This window comes from Pseudochaenichthys georgianus, chromosome 12, assembly GCF_902827115.2.
Source record: "Pseudochaenichthys georgianus chromosome 12, fPseGeo1.2, whole genome shotgun sequence".
In the NCBI taxonomy this organism is placed as follows: Eukaryota; Metazoa; Chordata; class Actinopteri; order Perciformes; family Channichthyidae; genus Pseudochaenichthys; species Pseudochaenichthys georgianus.
Genome location: NC_047514.1, coordinates 23,488,360 through 23,510,955, shown reverse-complemented (window position 1 = coordinate 23,510,955; position 22,596 = coordinate 23,488,360). Strand labels below are relative to the sequence as shown.

The window sequence follows — 22,596 nt, the reverse complement described above, 5'->3', positions numbered from 1 at the left end:
TCCCTAGCAACCACCTTGGTAACAATGAAAACGTCGCGATTTCCTGAAGTAATCTTCGTAATAACTAGCAAACTAAAGATCATCTACATCCACTGCACACATAATCTGAAATAACAACTCATATTTCTCGCATCAAATGACATCAAAACGCATTTTAATGGCCAAACTAACTTTAAAATAGGCATTTTCCACCGAGAATAAAACGAAGTTCGGCCATGTTTTCTTTTTCTGCAGGGAGAAATTTGAAGATCACGTGATCACGTCTGCCAGCCATTCAAATGAATGGTGGAAAAAAACGGGGTTTGTCAAACAGAGCACATGGTGTAGTCCAAACGATAGCTGGGGATTCTGGGTAGTGTAGTGTCTTCTGCCATCCTTTACTCAGAAAAAATATTTGTTTCTCCGAATCGAAGGGGAAAAATACAAAAGCATTGCACACAATTTAAACCAATCAATGTTGTGTAATTAACAAGGATAATCTGGTGTTTTTTAGTCGATGAGTAGTGCAGATATCACTGTAAAATCAATCGACAGTAAGAGGAATACTTACTTCCGGGTGTACAATTCTCCGTTATCCAATGGGAATGGACGCTCACATTGCCTTTAAGGGCAGCCAACACAAACGAATGCCGCTGCAGATGGGAATACATTGCAATCAGATTCAATAATTCCTGCTCAAATGGATCTGCTGGGCCCATCATTGATTGGTTCGTACTGTTACGGTGAGTGAAGCAAGCAGGACCCAAATGCAGATAACGCTGAAAAATGCCTTTATTTCAAGGATAAATGAAAATAACTTGGACAAAACAGAACTCTCACCGGTGAACTCAATCACAAACAAAAGACGAACCAACACTGAACACAGGAAAATACTAAATACAGGGAGGGGTAATGTAGTGGACATTTCTTATCTTACCTTATATGCTAAAACCAAATGCTTTTCCTAGCATTGTCTAACACAACTATATATTTCCTGATATGTGCGGTTTTCTCTGCATACTCTAATGAGGGTTTTTATTCCCAAGCGCTTCAAGGCCACAGAGCTAATTTGGCAGACTATGTTGAGACTACTCCTCTTCACACAAAGTCACACAAGAACTTCCATATTCTGAGAACCGTTATACTATCTACAGCTCAAGGACAGGTGTCTAATAACAATATGAGACCGTGTGAAAGAAGATTTCTGAGGAAACTCTGTCTGCCCGCCCTTTCTTGTATATAAGCTTTGCTATTTTGTTACTATTGCGCACACTCAAAACATAATCTCTAAAAGACAACAATTGTTTTTAAACTGAAAAACTGCTGTTCTTGTCCTTGTAACTCATTGTTGGAACAGTAGCATATATGAATAAATTATCCCCCTCTGCTCACTGTAAAGACTGCCGTAAATTGATTTACTGGTTTTGTCGCATGCATGATGTATCACATACAGGGTCCTGTTTAGAGAGTATATGAAATCGGAGGAAATGTGTATTTAATTTATTACTCAATAACAGGGGACCTCCATTCATATGCTCTTTTGATCTATCGCTCACAGATGATTGGATTGGCTACAATGGGAAACCACTGAGCCAAGCGAACACACACTGTCATGGTGACTGCCAGGGGGTGAGATTTGTTTCTTCTTCCTTTATAGTGAGCAGAATTAGACCAAAGTTATTGATAAAAAGGAGGTTCTTTCAAGTTGCCATGAAATAAACAGCATTTCTTCAAATGCAATAAAAAGTTCAGCTCTGCAGAAATGAATACAAGGGTAGTGTAACCCAGTGGCGGACTGGCCATCGGGACGTTCGAGACGAATCCCGATGGGCCGGTACTGAAGTGGGCCAGTCTGAAAAGTCACTATACCGCCCCTCCCGGCGACAATTTACTAGCGGTATTTACTTGCGGTACTGAGGTGGGCCGGCGGTACCAAAGTGGGCCGGTCGAGAGTCCCGGGCTGATTTTTAGTCCCAGTCCACCCCTGGTGTAACCTGATTACTTTCCGGTTTGGATTACCTCAATAGCAAATGCAATGCAAATAAAAACAAGGTAAAAGAAATATCAATATGATGTTTTTTATTTTAGTTTATTATGGAAGAATCAGAACAATGCACCCTTGGAAAAGAAGAAACCAAGATATTAAGTATCAAGAAATACTGTCATACTGTCATGATGACAAAAAGCAGAATGCCTTGGGTAAGATGTGTTCCTACTTCCTTTATTGTTGATACAAAGGAGCTACTTTCTTTCAAGTTGCCATGAAATAAGTAACCCGATTACTTTCTGGTACGTTTGGATTACCTGAATGTCAAAACCAATGCAAATAAAAAAAGTGAATTCAATATCAATACTATGTTTTTTTAGTTTACTTCCAGAAAAGAGCATATGGATTTGAAGGGGAACATGATGATTGGAACAGAAAGTGGAGCAGTGTATATAAAGAGATGGAGAACGAGGCAATGAGCTGGCGGGGTATCTGGCTCTGCAGCTGCATGCTCAGGGAACTCAAAGGTAGGACGCTGGATGGAGAACAGCCTGAGGAGGTGTTACACCCAAATGCATCCCAGTTGCCATATGAATTATTCCAGCCCCACTGTTAGCACAGGCTCTGGAAAACAACAACAAGACTTTAAAGCAGATTTGAAGGATGAGTGGATGAGTACTTGGAGAAAGGGTGTAGGGAAAATGAACTACAATAACCTAGCGGGTCGCAGACACAAACAGCCCTCATGCATCAGAAAGACAGGTGAGAGGAGAAGAGAAGCCTGCTATCCCAAAGTCTCAAGATGTTTATTTTTTCATTGATGTTTGACAGAGAAGAAAAACACCAAACATGAGCAGGTAAATAATTCTGCAAAATTGGGACAGTGGAGAACATATAAGAACAGCATCCAGTACAACACACACTTTGATGCTTTTGATAAAGCACACGTGCTGAGAGCATCCACTATAATGCAAAACGTGTATATACAAGCAGTTGTGTTTTTTTAAATGTGATGTACAAACATGAAAGCTGATTGTTGAAAAGTATGAGACTAGGACACAAAAAACACATTTTAATCCAAAAACCACTAATATAAACTATTTATAAATGTTTTTCTATCTTTCCTGTGTGTAAATCTGAATACTACATTTCAACATTAGTTTTGTAATGTATATAACCTTTTCTCACAGTTTCTATGGTAGTAGGTAGATCTATTATAGTGTAGTTTAACTTATTCTGAATAGTTTTATATTGTGTACTCTATACTTAATCTAGATATGTAGCGTTCAATTGTTAATCTGTTTTATTGTGTGTATCTGTTCGTTTTTATTTTTCATTTCAATAACTTTAATGCTGCAGTTACGAAACAATTTCCCAATTTTGGATCAATCAATGACATTTGATAATCTAATCTTATCTAGGTTTCTTGTTTTTGCTTTCACACCCAACTCGTTTGGTTAAGTTTAAATAAACTCAGGTCGGTTTGCCCGGTAAGTGCATGTTCATTTGAAGTCCATGTTCAATAGAATTTTGAGAAAGAAATGTGATTTCAGCAAGATTTAAAAAGTTAAACTATAATACATCCATCTGCTTATTCTGGAATATGCTCATTCCTGTCTCTACCAGTTTTATTTTGCATAAATGTGGTCAATTTGCGGTCTAATCATTTTTATTTTATAATCAGTTATATATTTGTAAGCTGTTTGTGATGCAAGGAAATGTAAATATCCACATTAAAAGCATAAAAGTGCTTCAGAAACATAAGTCATGAGAATTGCCAAAAACTTCTGTCTGTTTAACTTCAGTGGACACCTGTTAGTTTGTGTCTATTTATTCATTGTGAACAGGGACTAAGGTGTGATGGCACCATGTGAAACACAGGTGCGTTGCTTCGGGACAAATCACCTAAATGTCTATATTTAAATTCCCTCTACACCTCAGTGCTCTTCTTTTCCGTTTGCCTGAAAGATATCTGCCTGTCTGTGGGGAAACAGTTCGCAGATCCAGGTGAATTAAAGCTATCCCCAATGTGACAGGGTGGTGTGTTAAATAATATTTATTTAAAATTAGATGTTTTAAAAAGGGGATAAGGGACAGACAACACCACGTAAACCTAAAACAGATAAATGCAAACCAAGCAAAATAGTAAAGGCAAAAACACTAAAGACAACAATAGCGAAGACCAAATATTTAAAAAAGGGAAAAACAGCAGCAGGTAAACCTAAGAACAATGCTAAAATGTAGGGTAAAAAATGCTCACCATGCAGCATAATGACAATTGAATTGTTCTGGCCCTACTCACCACAGGAATGAGGTTTTGGCAAACTACTGATGTGCAGGACAATCTGTAAGGAAGCAGCAAGTGAGCATGACATAGCAGAAACTGAGACCAATTTACACAATTATTCAAATAGACAGCCCAGGACCATGACAGACAGAGCCAACAAAGAACAAAAGTCCAACAGGTGCCTTTCATACAGCTCTAATGAGGGGAGTGGCTGGGGGAGGAGTCAGGCTTTGAGCTGCATTCAAGAGCATTACCCACCACTAACATAGCCATCCTTCTCACACCTAGGAAAGCTCTTCAGCCAGCTGGACATATCCAAACAGTGTGGAGGTGAAAGAGAGGAAAAAAGACAAATTAGCAACACATTTAGTGCAGATATATTCACAAGCAACTATTGGATCCTATTTTCAGTAATAAAGGCAACAAACCTAATTTCTGAAATAATAAATGTGAGACTTTAAATCACTGCAACATATGTTATCTTTGTTATTCCTTTAATTTATTTTCTAGTGTACTTAAGTCATAAAAGGATTCGAAACCTTTACTTTTCATAAAATGCAAGATGTAACTTTCAATGTGTATTTATCACATTTTCAATGTGAAATAGATCTGATTAAATAAAGACTAAAAGCACAATCTTAAATGTTGACATTTATCATTTTCCTATGCTTATTGTTAATGTAGTGGTGTTATAAACAAAATGTTGTCGTAAAGGAAATTAAGAGGAGGAGGAAGAGCAGCCATGTTAACAGTGTTATGGCTACAGATGTAATATATAACTCAACATTAGCCATGACAGTCTGGGCTTAGCAAGGGCCTTAGAATACATACTCTAAAGGCCAAATCCAAAGACAGTGATACTGACATTTTAGCAGTTCACAGTCTTTGGAGGTGGTCTTTCAGGCAATTGGCTGGTGACTTAAAAAAAATATCATTTCCCCTAGGGGTGAAATGAACTCTATCTCGCAAAAACAGCCCAGGACTGTCATGTCTAATGTTGGAGTGGTCAACAATGACACCATTTAGGCTATGAACAAAAGTAGCCATAACACTTAACAAACTTCCGGGCCTTGTCAATTTTGACAGGATTTGCACCAGCCCTCCACCGGCGCCTCTGGGAGAGCATGATCTTCAAGCCAGGGTGCTGATGGTGAAGCTGGTGCAGGTCCTCCTTCATCTGGTTCAGCAACTGAACACTGGGCACCTCCCCCAAGTCATTGCCGCCACAGTGGATGAGGAGGACATCCGGGACTGCTCTTCCTCGCAGGGAGTAGGAAAAGAAAGGGAGGACACCTCTCCAGCGCAGTCCACCCCAACCGAACCAGCACACCCTCAGGTCGAGGCCAAGGTTGCTGCCGATGGTCTCTGTAGCTCTCTGGCTCCACGCCGGACATAGCTGTCTCCGATTATCCATACAGTCACTATGGGAGGAAAATAAATGAGAGTAACAAATGCTTCAGATAATGAGGAATATCAAATCAATTATAAAGGGTTGCTCATTTTGTTCCTTTGACAATAACATATAAAATAACTGAAATCACACCTGTATGGTTAAAAGTAACAAGAGAGCAAAACCTCAAAAAACAGATTAACAGCACACAGTATATATATATATATATATATATATATTTATATAATGTGTGCTGTTTATCTACAATTGTGCACACATGTATATATACATATATGTATAGTATGTTTGTGTGTAATGTCAACCATCTGAAGTCATGTAAAGTAAGCCAGGACCATCAATTTACAGGTTGTGCAGTTTGGCGTGGAGGAGGTTGCCATCTTCTTTTTTCTTAATGCTGAAAAAAATAAAAATGGTTTAATCAATATAAAAGCACCTTTCTTTTTCTACAGTCATATGTCATTAATTAAATTTAATTCACGCAATACTGGCCATATCTCTGCTAGTTTACAAAGTTTAGTTACAAATGACATTTATATTTGAAAAACGGTGAAGCACTTAAAAAACAATTGTATAGGTTCAAGAACATTTAAATCAAAAGGACAAGTTTTGTAAAGTTACAGGGTATCTTACCTTCAGAATATGCCGGGAACGAGGAGCAGTGACCGCAAGCTGGGTTGTTAGCATAGACTGTGTTGTTAGCATAGGTTGTTAGCTTAATATTGAGAGCATGTTAGCTTAGCTTCTTAGCCTGAGCTAGGTCTGGAACATCACACCCGGTGGCAGCAGGTCCCGCCCTGTCCCGCCCTGTCCCGCCTCGGCTCCGCCTCAGCACCGCCTCTTTGCCCTTATTTAGAGCAGGCGGGAGAAGGCGGGAGTTAGACTCTGACGTCGCTGTCGAGCCGTTAGTGGCTGACTCCGCCTACTAAGGGCTTCACGGCAACTCTGCAGAATCCTATGGGTGACGTCACGGACCCTACGTCCATTTATATATATAGTCTATGGTTTTTATGCGGCACCGGTTTGAACAGGTCATGTGATCTGATCACGCCGGCGTGACGGTCGACTCCAAAGGGTTAAGTGAGCTCACCGCCTTAACCTTAATACTATCTTGCAAATAATCACAGCGAGAAGAAAACAGAAGATTGTGCAAGTGATCAATGCAGGAAGCCCTTAAACTTCTCTCTCTGGTCGTCCTCAGACGAGCCCTCCATCGTCGCTTCCAGTCGTCCCGGTTCTCCATACATCTGGCCAGTTCATTGGTACATTGTGCTCCTGCGTCATTCTTGAGTACGTCCACGTATGTTAGTGCGGGACGTCCTCGTGACCGATGCCCGTGTGTTGGTTCCCACAGCACCAATGTGCTGGCTGGCAGCTCTTGATGCCTTTGGCAATGTCCTGCTTGTCTCATTCTCCTGGCTGCAATTTTCTCGCTCACCCTTGCTATTCCCTCGTACAGGATCTTGTTGGTTACATAAACTTAGTGTCTGTTAAAACATGCAATCATTGTCTCCAGGAGCCAAAACACATGATCACATACATTACCCTATTTTATCTTATGTATACCGCCTGAAAACTTAAGAATAAATTAGAAGAGTTTAGTGACCATTCATTTCCCTATGAGCCTGACTGTTCTCTCCTTACAAAATGTACAAAGTAAATTGTTGCACATTTTCCACCATTTATATCAAAGTGCTTTACTACAAATGGCAGCATTCACCCATTAGTATCTTGCCTACGGACACTTCTGCAGTCGCACAGACAATCTTGAACTGAAAACAACAAAATATGAGAGAAAATTCTGAAATATGTAAATGTAGTTATACAACATTATATAATCTGGCTTTGGATTGTAAAGAGTGACAAGACATACAAGGGTTCACTAAAAGATAAGGCACATGTGGTCAAATTACATTTTTTAACAAACAATACTTAAAGAGCAACTTGCAGGTTAGAGACACCAGTGAATAAATATGTAGGAAAATGATGTAGATTTTCCAAAAGATATATATAAATATACACTACAGTGACATCTGGCGTCGTTTTTGTAAAATGTATAATGTAAATGATACATTAATTGAAACAAAACACGGTATACTGAGGAGTGAGTCCCGTGTGTTTCATGTATTTTCTTCACTCCGCTGAGAAACTGCTCTCATGTCAAGAAGCATCAGATCAGTACATGCGCTGCATCGTCAAATCAGTGAGCGGTACACAGTAAGGGGGCGGGGCGAGTGTCTGAGGATTTCATCGGAGGATGGTCTGGTGGTTCCTCGGTTATCGCTCCTCCATTATCGCTCCTCGATCCTCGGTCCTCCGGCAGAAATAAGAGCCATGGGACGGTACTCAAGATGGCGCAGACAAATCAACTTCCGGTGAGACCGAGGAGCGAGGAAATGAAAATAGTCGACCTGAGACGGGGCCCAGGAGCAGCCAAGGATTAGAAGAAATAACGGCCATCGGAGAGAAATGGAGCTGTGGTGTGAGGAGAATCAGTGGAGAACAGGGCAGCTGTCTTGGTGAGTGACCGGCGTTAGCTACAGACAGTTCATGTTAGCTAACGTCGGTCTCATGACACCATTGTAAAGTTAGCTATCATATATCAGGCTATAACTAAAGTAGTGTTGATAATATAGTAACGTTATTGGCAGGACTGTTGATACTGATTCATAACAGAAACTAATGCGCAAGTATCAGCCGTATCTCGCGTTACCTAATGTAACTCCACACTGCTGTGTACCGGAGGGGAGAGAGAGAGGAGCGGTGGATGCACCTCGCACAATGCACCTAGGAACGAAAGCTAGCTCCGATCCTTTTCCTGTTAGGGAAACTGTGGACTCGATGTCCTGACAGGCTCGAGTTTGTGCAACCTGCACAAACACAATCTCACCATGATTAAAAATGGTGAAATGCAGTGTAAAATTACCGAAAAAATACCAGCTCACCAGTAGCGTGGCGTGGGGAAAAAAGTAGGGGAAGCCAATAATACGTCCTTTCTTTTGGGTCGGGGTGTGGTGGTCAATGTAATAACGTAACCAGATGAGTGATTACAGCACCCGCTATCATTTTACACACATTTGTATCATACAGATGCAGGACTTACACACGCCTGTTATCGAACCGACATGTCCGCACGCACTCTCCAGCCGAAACTCTAATAAGCATTCATTCACAAACTAAATCAGGAGACCTTTAACGTTTTACGTCCGATTCGCTCCTTTTTTCCTCGCTGTACACAGCTCCAGTTTGGGCATCGGCCTGTCATCAGATTGTATTTGTTGTTGCTGCTGTAGCGGAAGTTTAGTACAATTGTGTTTGATTAAATACTCCAAATCTCCACCCTCCATAATTGCACTTGCTTCAGTTGCTTGCTACTTTCTAACGGCGGTGAGAGTGGTGCTGTGACACTATCTATCTTCTATCGATTAGATTTATGATTCGAAAATGATAAAAGTAGGGTAGACATGTGGATATTATCCGACTGAACAAAACGTGCATTTATCAAACAGGTTCGTTTTCCACTGACCTTATTTCGAGCTATTTTCCAAAATCCTATGGAGAAATCCCACTGCTTTTTTGTCGAGGGAAACCGAGCACAGCTTACGTCCGGGTTTTAGGACACGTCACTGCAACACTAAGTTGATGCGATTTGAATGGATTGTGAGGCAAGGGAAGCCAGCCGCCTCTGGCTTCCCTTGACATGGCCCTGACTAATCACAGGTTGGCAGGGGCATGAAGTGAGCCTTGTCTGATTGGTCAATCCCTCCATTTTTTTTCACAAAGGGAAGCCAATTTCTGCTGGCCTCCTCTCGCAACAGAGAGTGCAATCTACTGTTTCACCATAACATGTAGAGGGGCGCTGTTTCACTATTTGTAAAATACTCAATGACCAAACTGTTTTTGTAAAGATATTTTTTTGGGCAACCAGTGCCCTTATATAGTCACAGTGTTTTGGCACGGGGAAAATGGTCTCAGGCCAGATTTGAAGTTTGTCCTCCACAGGGGGACAAACTTCAACTTCCCCAGGCCTTCAGCTCTACCAACTAAGCTATATACAGCAGTCCTAGATTGACTAAAAAAGTCAGGGTTTGCAGCGAGTGATTACAATTCATCTTCACAGTAACATAAAACTCTGTACAGTAAATAAAGACTACATTTCCATTGATTTATTCTCAATTCTCAAACTTCAAATCTGTCTCCTTTCTCTTGCCGTCAGCTTTCTTTTCAGGCGTTAATGCTGCGACCGTCCTCCGTGAAAGTGGATCACATCACTCCTGCTCTGAAGTCTTTACACTGGCTTCCTGTGTGTCAAAGAATAGATTTCAAAATATTGCTGCTGGTTTAGAAAGCACTGAATGGTTTAGGCCCAAAATACATTTCTGACCTCCTGCTAAATGATGAACCATCCAGATCTCTCAGGTCTTCAGGAACTGGTCAGCTTTCTGTCCCCAGAGTCAGAACTAAACATGGAGAAGCAGCATTCAGTTATTATGCTCCAAACATCTGGAACAAACTCCCAGAAACCTGCAGGTCCGCTGCAACTCTGACTACTTTTAAATCCAGGCTGAAGACCTTTCTTTTTGTCGCTGCTTTTAATTGAACTATTCATATCTTAGACTGCACTGTAACTTTTATCCATGTATTTTTTCTTTTAATGTTTATTTTATTAGCTTTTCTTTTTTAATGCTTAATGTCTTTCATTTTTTGTAAAGCACTTTGAATTGCCTTGCCTTGCCTTGCCTTGCCTTGCCTTGCCTTGCCCCGCCCCGCCCCATCCACTTCCTGTCATCATATCCAGCACCCAGTTCAAGCTCTTTGGAAGTCCTCGCCTCACCAAATACAGATCTTCCTCATACTCTTCATACCATCAACATGGTGTACAGACTCCAGACACTGGTGGTGATGTTGATGGTACATTAGATTCTAGAGCCAGGATGGGGGGATTTCCTATTCAGCTGCATCTCCCGCCAATGTAAGCCCATCACCAAACACTATTCACATATCTATCATCTTGTACACATGTCTCTCTTGAGAGATATGAGAGAGATCCATTTTATAGTCATGACATTTCATCAAAACTACAAGTTTAAACCTATAAATGGCACTTGAGGAAAAGTCAGACGATCACCATCAGCATTAGGATACATCCTCTGGGGATCATGAAATTCTGTGCTAACTTTCATAGCAATCCATGCAATAGTTGTTTAAAGATATCAGTGTTCGAGCATGCAACTGACAGACTTAGAGCCCCACCACCAGCATAGATAATGTCAAATGTGATAGTTCCTGATATTCTTTCCAGCTCCCTGTTGGAGGTGTTTGCCCTGCTGAGGAGTCATGGCTGTCTTGACAAAGTGAGAACTTGCCCTGTTCATTCAGGAAAGGAGAAGAAAAGAGTTTAGATCTGCAACTCAGCCCAGTGGATATAGGGGTGAAAACGCCAGGTATTTGAATTTGATATAGGTACCTCTAGGCAACCGGGGAGGAAGTGAGAGGGCACTTGGGATCACTTGTTTAAATTCATTGAGTCTTGAGAGTCTTAAGAGTATTTTTGGAGCCCGGCTAAGCGGAGGGAAGATGGGAGATGACAAGAAGTTGGAAAGAGTGCCGGAGGGCGCCCCTGATGTCCTGCAACACAGACCGTGTTCAAAATGTGGTTCTTTAGGATTAAACACTCTTGGATGTCTGGGTATGAGTCACGGCAAAGCTGTCACTAAGAATATGAGTAGTCTCCAAGTAAGAGAAAAACTAAGAGGGCACAGTTTGCAGGGATATAAATATTGATTTTCAGGTCTGAGGAAAAACAGGCAGTGCTAATTATAGTTTTCTAAACATTCCTGTAGTGAGTTCCATAGGTTTGTGTGCATGTAAATAGTTTGCAAAGGCTAAAATCCCTGTGTTCCCTCCAGAGGGAGTTTCTGTTCCTCCCCCTGCCAGAAACGCCTACATCGGATTCCTTTGTTTACCTCCATAACATAATGCCATCACTATATAACACTCACACTTCTATTGGCTAAGGGGCGGGACAAACGGTTGACCACAACAGAGCCGGCCAGCTAACCAATCCGAGCAGACTGGACTCTGGTTTCAGACAGAGGGTGAAAAGAGGTGCTGTAGCACAGGCAGTATGAGGAAAAGAAAGAGCTCTTTGAACATTAAAGCATGGAGACATGTCACAGTAGAGACACTACATACTGATATCAACCTGAAAATCAGCATAATATGTCCTTTTTGTGCTGGCTGGGATTCATTAGGGTGACTTGGTGGTGTAGATGTAGTAGATATGAAGAGATGACACATTTTACTGAATGCATAAAATCCAATTGTGGTTAAAAAAGTGAAGTTGAAGAGAAAACTGCTTTAATGTTGGCAGCATTTTGAGTTTGTGGTAAAGCAGAGGTATAAAGACTATTTCTCAGGGAGGCAATTCAAATCTGTCAACAGTTTGTTTTTCTATTCGAGATCACAAACCTGTCCATAAAAATGAAAAATAGGATGCAATCAGACTAAATGATAATATCACATTACTTAATCTTAGTTATGCTCATTGTAAACAGCTCGTAAAAAAATCCACCAGAAATGATTGTATGAACTTGTAATGATGTTGTCATTTATCCTCCAGGCTGTTAAATGGTTTTGATCTCAGTGATGAGGCTCATCGATTACATGGTTTAATGGCAAGTCATTACACTTCGTCACCTTCTTAAACTAATGGCCTAAGTCATATTTTGGAGAAAATGTTTTTTTTGCCTAAATCATCTCTTCTTGATGCTGGCCACCTCTGGTAAAATTGCCTACATCCTTATTGAAAGGATAGTGCTGTTCCTACCCTGATAGTATAATGGCCTATGTCAAGAGTGTGACTTAGGCCATATATTTAAAAAACATAATGGCTTAAGTCACATTGTCTTGTGACTTAGGCCATTTGACAAGCTTTACAAAATGGCTACTTCAAGAAAAAAGAAAAACTAACAGATAAATTAAGTTATTTTCATGGTTCAGGGCTTTGTTACGATGTGTGAAGCAGGTAGGACCCAAATGCAGATTTACGTGAAATTCCTTTATTTCAAGGCTATTAGGACAATGACAGAACAGAACACTCACCGTGGACAAGCCAATACACAAGACGAACCGACAAAGACAGAAAAACCAGAACTTAAATACACACAAGACTAATCACACAAACAAGACACAGGTGAGGAGGGAGGAGAAAACACAGGGGCCACAGGTGAACACAATCGGGTAATCAGACACACCAGGGAAACTAACGACAGGGAACCACAGAGATCTAAACAAGACAAAACACAACGCAGACAGAAAACCAAAAACAGATATAGACAAGACAAGACACCATAAAGACAGATCGTGACAGAACCCCCCCCTCAAGGGACGGATTCCAGACGTCCTAAAAAAAAAAAAAAAACCCACAAAAGTCCAAAACCTCAAGCAGGGTGGGTGGAGGGGGTCCGGAGGAGGGACACAAAACTAGGGCCACCAGGGTGGGTGGAGGGGGTCCGGAGGACGGGTCTGGGCTGACAACCCAGGGGAACAGCAGAGGACCAGGAAGGGATCTCGGGCGGACGGCCCGGGGGCAAAGCAGAGGACCAGGAAGGGATCTCGGGCGGACGGCCCGGGGGCAAAGCAGAGTTCAAAAAGGGGAATTCGGGCGGACGGCCCGGGGGCAAGGCAGAGTTCAAAAAGGGGTTCTCGGGCGGACGGCCCGGGGGCAAGGCAGAGTTCGAGGAGGGGCGAAGACCACAGCTCTCAGGGGACCGGGCAGGAGCCGGTGTTGACCGGACAGTAACCAGAGCCGGTGGGACAGTAGTCGGCAAGATTCCCCACGGAAGAGGACAAGGAGTTGGCAGGACCCCCGGCGAGACATGTAATGTCGAGGCCTCCAACGAAACAGGACACAGGGTTGGCAGGACCCCCGGCAGGAAAGCAGTCGGCGGGGCCTCCAACGGCACAGGACACAGGACCGGCAGGACCCCCGGCAGGAGAGTTGACGGCGGGACCTCCAACGAGACAGGACAAAGGGTTGGCAGGACCCCCGGCAGGAGAGTAGTCGGCGGGGCCTCCAACGAGACAGGACATAGGATTGGCAGGACCCCCGGCAGGAGAGTTGTCGGCGGGGCCTCCAATGGCACAGGACACAGGACTGGCAGGACCCCCGGCAGGAGAGTAGACGGCGGGGCCTCCAACGGCACAGGACATGGAGTTGGCAGGACCCCCGGCAGACGAGCAGTCTGCGGGACCTCCAACGGCTCAGGACATGGGGTTGGCAGGACCCCCAGCAGAAGAGCAGTCTGCGGGACCTCCAACGGCTCAGGACATGGAGTTGGGACTCGAGAGAGGGCTCGAGAGGGAACTTGATAGGAAATTTGACAGTTGACTTGAGAGGTGACTTGAGAGGGATCTCGAGAGGTGACGTGAGCGGAGACTCGAGAGGAGACTTGAGAGGGAATTCGAGAGATGACTTGAGGGAACTCGAGAGGAGACTCGAGAGGGGACTTGAGAGGGGACTTGAGAGGGGACTCAAGAAGAGACTCGAAAAGAGACTTGAGAGGGGACTCGAGAAGAGACTCGAGAGGGGACTTGAGAGGGGACTCGAGAGGGGACTCGAGAAGAGACTCGAAAAGAGACTCGAGAGGGGACTCGAGAAGAGACTCGAGAGGGGACTCGAGAAGAGACTCGAGAGGGGACTCGAGAGGGGACTCGAGAGGAGACTTGAGAGGGAACTCGAGAGGAGACTCGGGTAGGAACTTGAGAGGAGACTCGAGAGGTGACTGGAGAGGGAACTCGAGAGGTGACTTGAGAGGGAACTCGAGAGGAGACTCGAGAGGTGACTTGAGAGGGAACTCGAGAGGAGACTTGAGAGGGAACTCGAGAGAGGACTCGAAAAGGGACTCGAGATGGGACCTGAGAGGGAACTCGAGAGGGAACTCGAGAGGGGACTTGAGAGGAGACTCGGGTAGGAACTTGAGAGGAGACTTGAGAGGTGACTGGAGAGGGAACTCGAGAGGAGACTTGAGAGTGGACTCGAGAGGGAACTCGAGAGGGAACTGGAGGGGTGACTTGAAAGGAGACTGGAGGGGGGACTCGAGAGGAGACTCGAGAGGGAACTGGAGAGGAAACTTGAGAGATGACTCGGGAGGGGACTTGAGAGGTGACTCGAGAGGTAGCTCGAGAGGAGACTAGAGAGGAGACTCGAGAGGGAACTGGAGAGAAGACTTGAGAGTGGACTCGAGAGGGAACTGGAGGGGTGACTTGAAAGGAGACTCGAGAGGGGACTTGAGAGGAGACTCGAGAGGGAACTGGAGAGGAAACTTGAGAGATGACTCGAGAGGGGACTTGAGAAGTAACTCGAGAGGAGACTCGAGAGGGAACTGGAGGGGTGACTTGAGAGAGTTGGTTCGCCAACAGAAGACGGGGGGCTGGAGTCGGCCGGTATGTTGACTGGACTCGGGGAGCTGGCGTCGGCTGGAGAGCCAGCAGGAGACGAGGTGCTGGAGTCGGCCGGTATGCTGACAGGACTCGGGGAGCTGGCGTCGGCTGGAGAGCCAGCAGGAGACGAGGTGCTGGAGTCGGCCGGTATGCTGACAGGACTCGGGGAGCTGGCGTCGGCTGGAGAGCCAGCAGGAGACGAGGTGCTGGAGTCGGCCGGTACGCCGACAGGACACGGGGAGCTGGCGTCGGCCGGAGACGAGGGGCTGGAGTCGAAACCATGGCTGTTGGGGCCAGGACTGAGGCTGGAACCATGGCTGCAGGGGCCAGAACTGGGGCTGAAATCATGGCTGCTGGGGCCGGCACTGGAGCCGGAACCATGGCTGTTGGGGCTCGGGCTGCTAGCCTGGCCTTGCGACGACTCCTCTTAGCAGCCACCTGAATACTCCGTGGACCTCCATAAGCCAGACGAGTTCCGGAATACGACTCCTGGACAGGAGCAGGAACTGGGGCAGAAGCACGGGTTGACTTCAGGCGGAACCCACCAAGGCGTATGGTGCCAGATTGGGAATTGGGAGACATGGAGCTAGCATGCTTAGGGCTAGCAGGCCGGGAATCACATGCTTCAAGGAAGTCCAAAATCCAGTCAGGTAAGAACTCAACAAAACATGGTTTCTCTGCTGCCAACCGGAGCGCCTCTACCAGAGCGGCCCTCTTCTGCCGAACACTGGACGCTCCCTTCCACCAATCGAAGCAGCAAGCCAGATAGAAGGTTAAATGCTGCAATTCAACCTCCCATGGATCATCTGCTGGGTCCATTTGTGGTCGGTTCGTAATGTTACGATGTGTGAAGCAGGTAGGACCCAAATGCAGATTTACGTGAAATTCCTTTATTTCAAGGCTATTAGGACAATGACAGAACAGAACACTCACCGTGGACAAGCCAATACACAAGACGAACCGACAAAGACAGACAGAAAAACCAGAACTTAAATACACACAAGACTAATCACACAAACAAGACACAGGTGAGGAGGGAGGAGAAAACACAGGGGCCACAGGTGAACACAATCGGGTAATCAGACACACCAGGGAAACTAACGACAGGGAACCACAGACAGATCTAAACAAGACAAAACACAACGCAGACAGAAAACCAAAAACAGATATAGACAAGACAAGACACCATAAAGACAGATCGTGACAGGCTTGTCCCCTATTGGGAAGTGATGTTTACTATACTATAGGCTGGGCTATAAATGTTGTGTAGTTATTTAGTCTTTTACTTTCACAATGTATATTTACTGTAGCTACCGAAGCTATACTGTAGGTACTATAGTTACTGCAGCTAATATAGCTACTGTAGCTCCATGAAGCATGCACACATTCCCTTCTGGGACAATAAAGACTAATCTAAAAACTAATCTAACCTTTCAAAAGTAACGGTTACAATTACTGCATAACTATGAATTAGAAAAAGTACATTTTGTGTTTGTCTGTTTCAATTCTTAATATTGTATTATTGTCTCATTTTTCCACATTACATTTCCATCTTATTAGGAAAGATTACATGTTTTTTTAATTGAATTTGGCCAAATGATATTCATCAAAAATAGCTTTAATGTATTAATACATAGGACTACAGTGCAATTACAAAACATTTTTTCATAATGATCACAGTTGTGACCGTACGCCTACTCCTTTTTGGTAGGAGATGCACTTGACTTTTCAGACACCGATCACGATTCATCCAATGAAAATGAGACCGTTGTTAAAGAGATGGAGCAGCATGTACCAGGCCAAGACCCTGTATCAGATGGAGCAGACAATAACTTAAACACTCTCATTGAAGAAGAGAGTGTTGCTGAAGATGCCAAGCAGACCCGTCCACACCATGAAGAAGACTTAGATGATGATGTTATCATTGACCCAAACTACAATCCATCCTCTGATGAGTCCTCTCTCCCTGAAAATGAAGACAGTCTGGCAGCAACTTCAGAACATTATGGTCCTCATCTAGAGGATGTATGAAAACAATATGGTCAAAAGGAAACAACATAAATACCTCAGCCCAGAAACATGGAAGCAAAATGAATCCAGGAAGAAACATGGCAAACAAAGGGAATGGCATACAAGGCCAAAGGTGGCAAAGAAATAGCTGCAAAGGCTATGGGCCTTCCCTGCAATTCGAAGTTCTGTCAACGAGTCACGACTCGAGACTGTCAATCCATTACAGAAGAGCAGAGGCAGTGGATATTTTAGAAAGTTTGGTCAATGGACAACTGGGAAGAACAGAGGTAATACATCACCACTTTGATCACAAAGGTTACCATGAAGCGAAAGAAAGAAAGTTGGTGAGGGATCCAGGCGCAGTTCATCATTTTCCTACCAACTGAAACTTCAGGATGGAACGAATCTTAAAGTGTGCAAAGCTTTTTTTCTTCTACACTTGGTATCCCTGAAAGAACCATTACACTGGCTGAACAAAGACACCATCGACCATGACTAACAAGTGGCAGACCCGCCAACTACATCTGGCCCTAAGAGTGGCAAAAATGCAAAGCTGGAAACTGCTATCACAGATTTCCTTAAGGACTGGTTGAAGGATCTGCCCACTGTTGATTCACACTACTGCAGAAGCACAGCGACCTACAAAGACAAGAAGTTCCTTCACCCAGGCACAACCATCTCCCAACTACATCAGGAATATCAACAGGCAGCTGCAATTGCTGAAGTTGACGCTCTGCCAATCAAGGAGAGGACATTTCAGGACCTTCAGTCCATGAAACATGTCATGCCCTTCGAGTGTCATCAGCTTTTTGACAATTTGCCACATAATTACACACACACACACACACACACACACACACACACACACACACACACACACACACACAAATCAAGATGACTGAGAAAGATTCAGGGGATAAACTGATTTAAAGGTCCCATGTCATGCTTTTCCGGTTATTACCTTACCGGTTATTACCGGTTTTTCTGCATGTAAACGGTCTGCAGAGTCACAAACCCTCAAAGTGCACCCTGTAGCGAGTAAAACTCTAACGCCTTGTTGGACATTTCTCTTTTTCCATTTGTTTCTTCCTGAGTATAGTGACGTAATCTTACCCAGGTCCGTGGAGCTACACACACACACACACACACACACACACACACACACACACACACACACACACACACACACACACACACACACACACACACACACACACACACACACATACGTGTCACACACACACACACACCCCCCCTTATCTTTTCTCAGCCGAGATGTTCCGCTGAGTTTTGCCGGCACACTCAGCCGCAGCTACGTGGATCTCCTCTCACGTGTGTGTGCTCAGGCTGAGTTCCGTGGTGTCTCGCAGACCCCACGCAGCAACCAGGAAACGACACCAGTAATACAGCTCACACTCTCCGCTCCTCGAGCCTCAAAGGGCGGAGCAGCGAGCCCCGCAACATCTCGCCAACACAGCACCCAGACCGCATGCAGCATTCTCATCTGTTTGTCCTTACTGGTGTCATTTTCTGGTTGCTAACAAACGCCATTGTAACACATAATCACTGATGTTCAGCTGTAACGGTGGTGGACTCATCAGAACAGAGTGGGCGAGCTGACCAATCAGAGCACAGTGGGCTCACAGGGTGGGGGGGGGGGGGCAGGAGCTCCAACAAGCCGTTTAGGGCAGAGAGTGAATACACAGACTATACAGAGATGCTGTATGAGAAACCAATGTGAGTTTGGAACATTGAACAATGTAAATCTATTCTAGTAGACCTCAACAATGGAATTATGATCAGTCGAAATGGCGAAGACATGGGACCTTTAAATGGAAAAGGGTTAGCTGCAATTAAAAACACAGCAAAGAAGAGCTGGAGGGAGTATGAGGAGAGGCACATGCCTCCTCAGTGTTTGATTTACTTGCCTTTTGTTTTATTTAGCTAAGGTTTAAGTTGTACCTTTTGAGTTTGCTATATTGAATTAAAGGGCCAACAACGTCCAAACTGCCCTCTCTTTTCTGAGTCTCTGTATGCTCTTCTAGCATTTGAAACTGTTAGTGGCCGACCCAGCCATGGTCTGTCACAGTAATGCGGAAAAGAGAAGTGCACTGTTTTGCCTAAGTCACTTACTCAAGAAGTAATAAGGCCTAAGTCAGGTTTCAAATTGCCTAAGTCACAACAACATGTTCGTAAATTGGCCTAAGTCATCTAATCCTCTTATTTTACACAATTGACAGACAGTGTTATTTGTACGTCAATAGTCATATATTGTCATAACCTTTTTGTGTGAAATAATTAATATATATCATATATTCTATATTTCGTTCAGTTTTTTCAGTTTTTTGAAAAACTTTCAAATATGACTTAGGCCATTAGTTTAAGAAGGTGACGACTTGTAATGGTTTTAATCCAACAGTTTCACTCATACACACACACCACACTGCTACAGAAACACACACCAGTTGTCACCAGACTGTCTCACCATGCACAGTGTGTGCCACGCTCGCTGCCTGTGAACTCTACGTTTGGTTTAATCCCCAGGTTTCCTGCATGCCATGTCAGAACAGGATAAGATGACATGGGTGCCTGGCTAGACGACAGCTTCCAGACGCCTCTCGTGTCAGTTTGTCACCGCTTGCTGGAAAGGCGCTTCAGGTGACAGGTAAGCAGTCTGGGAGGAGAGAGCTCTGCCTCTTTGTAAGTCGTTGTTGCAGCCATGGTGACACTCTTAGGTGATCTTACAAGCTTCAAATATTAACCTTTCAGGAACCTATCACCATGGTTTCAGACTCAGACTGCTGGTATTCATTGACCTACCAGGAAATCAAGTGTTTTTGGTCCATGTAGATCTGTTTTGCTCGTGCTAAGTGATACAATAATTGTTACTTTGTAAAAAATCACAAGGTTAGTTTTTTAGCAATGCATTATAGTCAAGAAAAAAAGTACTTTGAATCTATTTGACATAACAATTCATTTGCATAAGTTGGACTGTGTTTGAAGTTGTTATACCCACAAGATAACAAGAAACATACATTTAAGACTGCAAACCCAATGATATTCGAACAAAATATTTGTTTTGATAATAACATGTATATCAAACTAAATCAAATTACGCGAGTCTGGAGGACTGGCCAAAAACACGATAGGGTTAGAGAAGAACCAAATAATGAAACAAAGCCGTGGAAAATGTAATAAACCGGATCCTCCATACTTAAAAGAAGAAAAAAAGAGGCGCATAACTAAGTATGCTAGTAGCAGTAAATGGTTTTGAGTCCCTCTGAGTCGCCTCATTTTCTTTAAATGAGGTGCTTGAATAGCACAAAGGGGAAATCAATGGATGCCTGACACATGTTTAAAATGTGGGAAAATAAATAATATGATTTTATATAATATGATGAAAATATACATACAGCCTGGCATATATGTTTAATGTAAGCTGGTTGAAATGCAGGGTCTGAAGTATTTTCATTGATAATTGGGCTTGCTGCACACAAACAGGCTTTTTCTTTTTGTCACTTTCCCAAACATGTCAACACACTCTTTGTAGTGGGATTAAGATGTTAGTGTGGACCTTGCAAATGTATTTAGTGGAAAAAGCCTCAGGTGTCAAAAAGATTACCTCAGCATCCTTGCTTTAGTTAAAAATAAAACACACACACTCAATTCAATAATGTTTTAGTGTCCTGTCTTTTTATTTTCTATTGAGGTTTATGAAGTGCTGCTTCAAAGGAACTGTGTGTAGATTTGGTTACATCTTGCAGTGGCCTTCAGGTGCATTTGCTGTGAATGCGTAGAATAAAATGTAAGCTGCAATGTCAATGTAATAACGGAAAAGGCCATTTATAGAACCAGTGTTTAAATTAATCCATTCTGGGCTTCTGTAGAAACGTGGGGGAACAACGTGGCAAACTCCATTGAATATAAGTAGATATGAAGAGCTCATTCTAAGCTAAAAATACACAAGGGGTAGAATCAGCTGATTAAACGCTAATAAAAAGAAAATAATAATATTCCATTTCGGTCAATAGATCCTTCTAAATTCCTTTAAGGGCCTTGTAATATAACTTGCCTTACAGAGCACAGAGACCTTTTGTTAGGCTGTTGAGAGATTATTGGATAACAACAGTAGGATTCACTGAGCCATCACTGATTGACAAGGTAATGATTTTCAGAGGTGAGGAATCATTAAAGTTTATTTCAGAAATTGCAGCCATGTTTGCCTAAGCTGATTATGTTCTGTCTGGAAGACGCTGGCATATAGTAAATAAAATCCTTGGAGACTCTTCTGTTTATTCACTACAGCAGGGTCATACGTTCAGCCACAACACGCTCACCAGGATGTTAACCATTAAGGTGCAAATCCGAAACCTGCCAACTGAAAACAAAACGCAAAGTTAGTCATGGAGAAAATAAAATCAGTGATTGAAGTAGTCGAGTTTGAGGTTATGGATTTATTCAAAAGAGCTTATAACAATGTATTCACCTGATGCTGGATAAAAAGACTTGGGTTAAATGAATGACCTTGTATTCATTCATTGGCTATAGTTTGTGTTATTGGTGGGTATACTCTGCTATACTCTACAATATGATAATTCTTCATTGTCAGATAGAGTCTGAAATTGTTCTTGCATCACAGCAGAAAGACCAAACACAAGGTAACAGAAATGTAAAAACACTAACTAAACTCAATCATATAAGTACATCAGGCTTCATAGAGCAAAAATATTTCAAGTGCTACTCAACTGGCTTTAGATAAGCCAGCCCTTTATTAGTATATAAGTGCTTTGTTAGTAATTCTATTGCTCGAAGTGGAGTCGAAAGAGATGAGTTTTCAGTCTGCGCCGGAAGGTGTGTAAGCTATCTGCTGTCCTGATGTCAATGGGGAACTCATTCCACCATTTTGGAGCCAGGATAGCAAACCCACGTGTTTCTGCTGATGGGAACTTGGGTCCCCCTCGCAGTGAGGGTGCAGCGAGTCGTTTGGTTGATGCAGAGCGGAGTGCACGTGCTGGGGTGTACAGTTTAACCATGTCCAGGGCCAGATCCATACGCAGCATGGTAGGCTACGGAAGTAATTAGCAATTTGTTAGCATGTTGACATGTTATTGCTGAACGAGTCTAGTAAACATTAAAGCTGCGAAACATCAAGATGTAAACATTGTCATTGTGAGCATGTTAGCATGCTGGTGTAAGCACGAGAAACATTGCAGGTGACAAACGTTTTAAAGTCTCAAAAGGTTGCTAGCATAACTCTGCAGTTTAGCTCTTGATTCCAAACTCCTGTAGTAAAATATCTTTCCAGGCAGCAGGTAGTAAGATAAGATGAACAGTAGCGAATGGGGTCAGATCTCTCCAACCTCATTATATCATATCGCATTCACCTATGTTTATTATAGTAAATTATATATAGGGCTCGTTGTTACCATCTGCACCAAGAGAGCTTCCAGCTCACCACGTCACGCTACTGCTGCCTTCATA

General features: G+C 43.3%; 1 protein-coding gene across 3 annotated transcripts in view; it reads right to left on the bottom strand.

The window, feature by feature from the left end:
* The window catches only part of LOC117455813 (coiled-coil domain-containing protein 86-like), a 30,961-nt gene extending 11,131 nt beyond the window's left edge, over positions 1–19,830 (bottom strand). Inside the window, exons 1-7 of one of the 3 annotated variants that reach the window (XR_011644191.1) lie at positions 19,578–19,830; positions 10,046–10,121; positions 6,008–9,962; positions 5,547–5,674; positions 4,512–4,558; positions 4,269–4,311; positions 2,100–2,590 (exon numbers count right to left, since the gene is read on the bottom strand). Coding sequence is in view for 1 of the 3 variants with exons in the window: in XM_071205046.1 (XP_071061147.1) it covers positions 19,601–19,698 (98 nt within the window). In the remaining 2 variants the exon portion in view is untranslated. Of the gene's footprint in view, positions 1–2,099; positions 2,591–4,268; positions 4,312–4,511; positions 4,559–5,546; positions 5,675–6,007; positions 9,963–10,045; positions 10,122–19,577 lie in introns of those variants that run through there. The other 2 variants (XR_004553177.2, XM_071205046.1) reach the window with 2 other exon arrangements.
* Between the last annotated feature and the right edge of the window lie 2,766 nt (positions 19,831–22,596).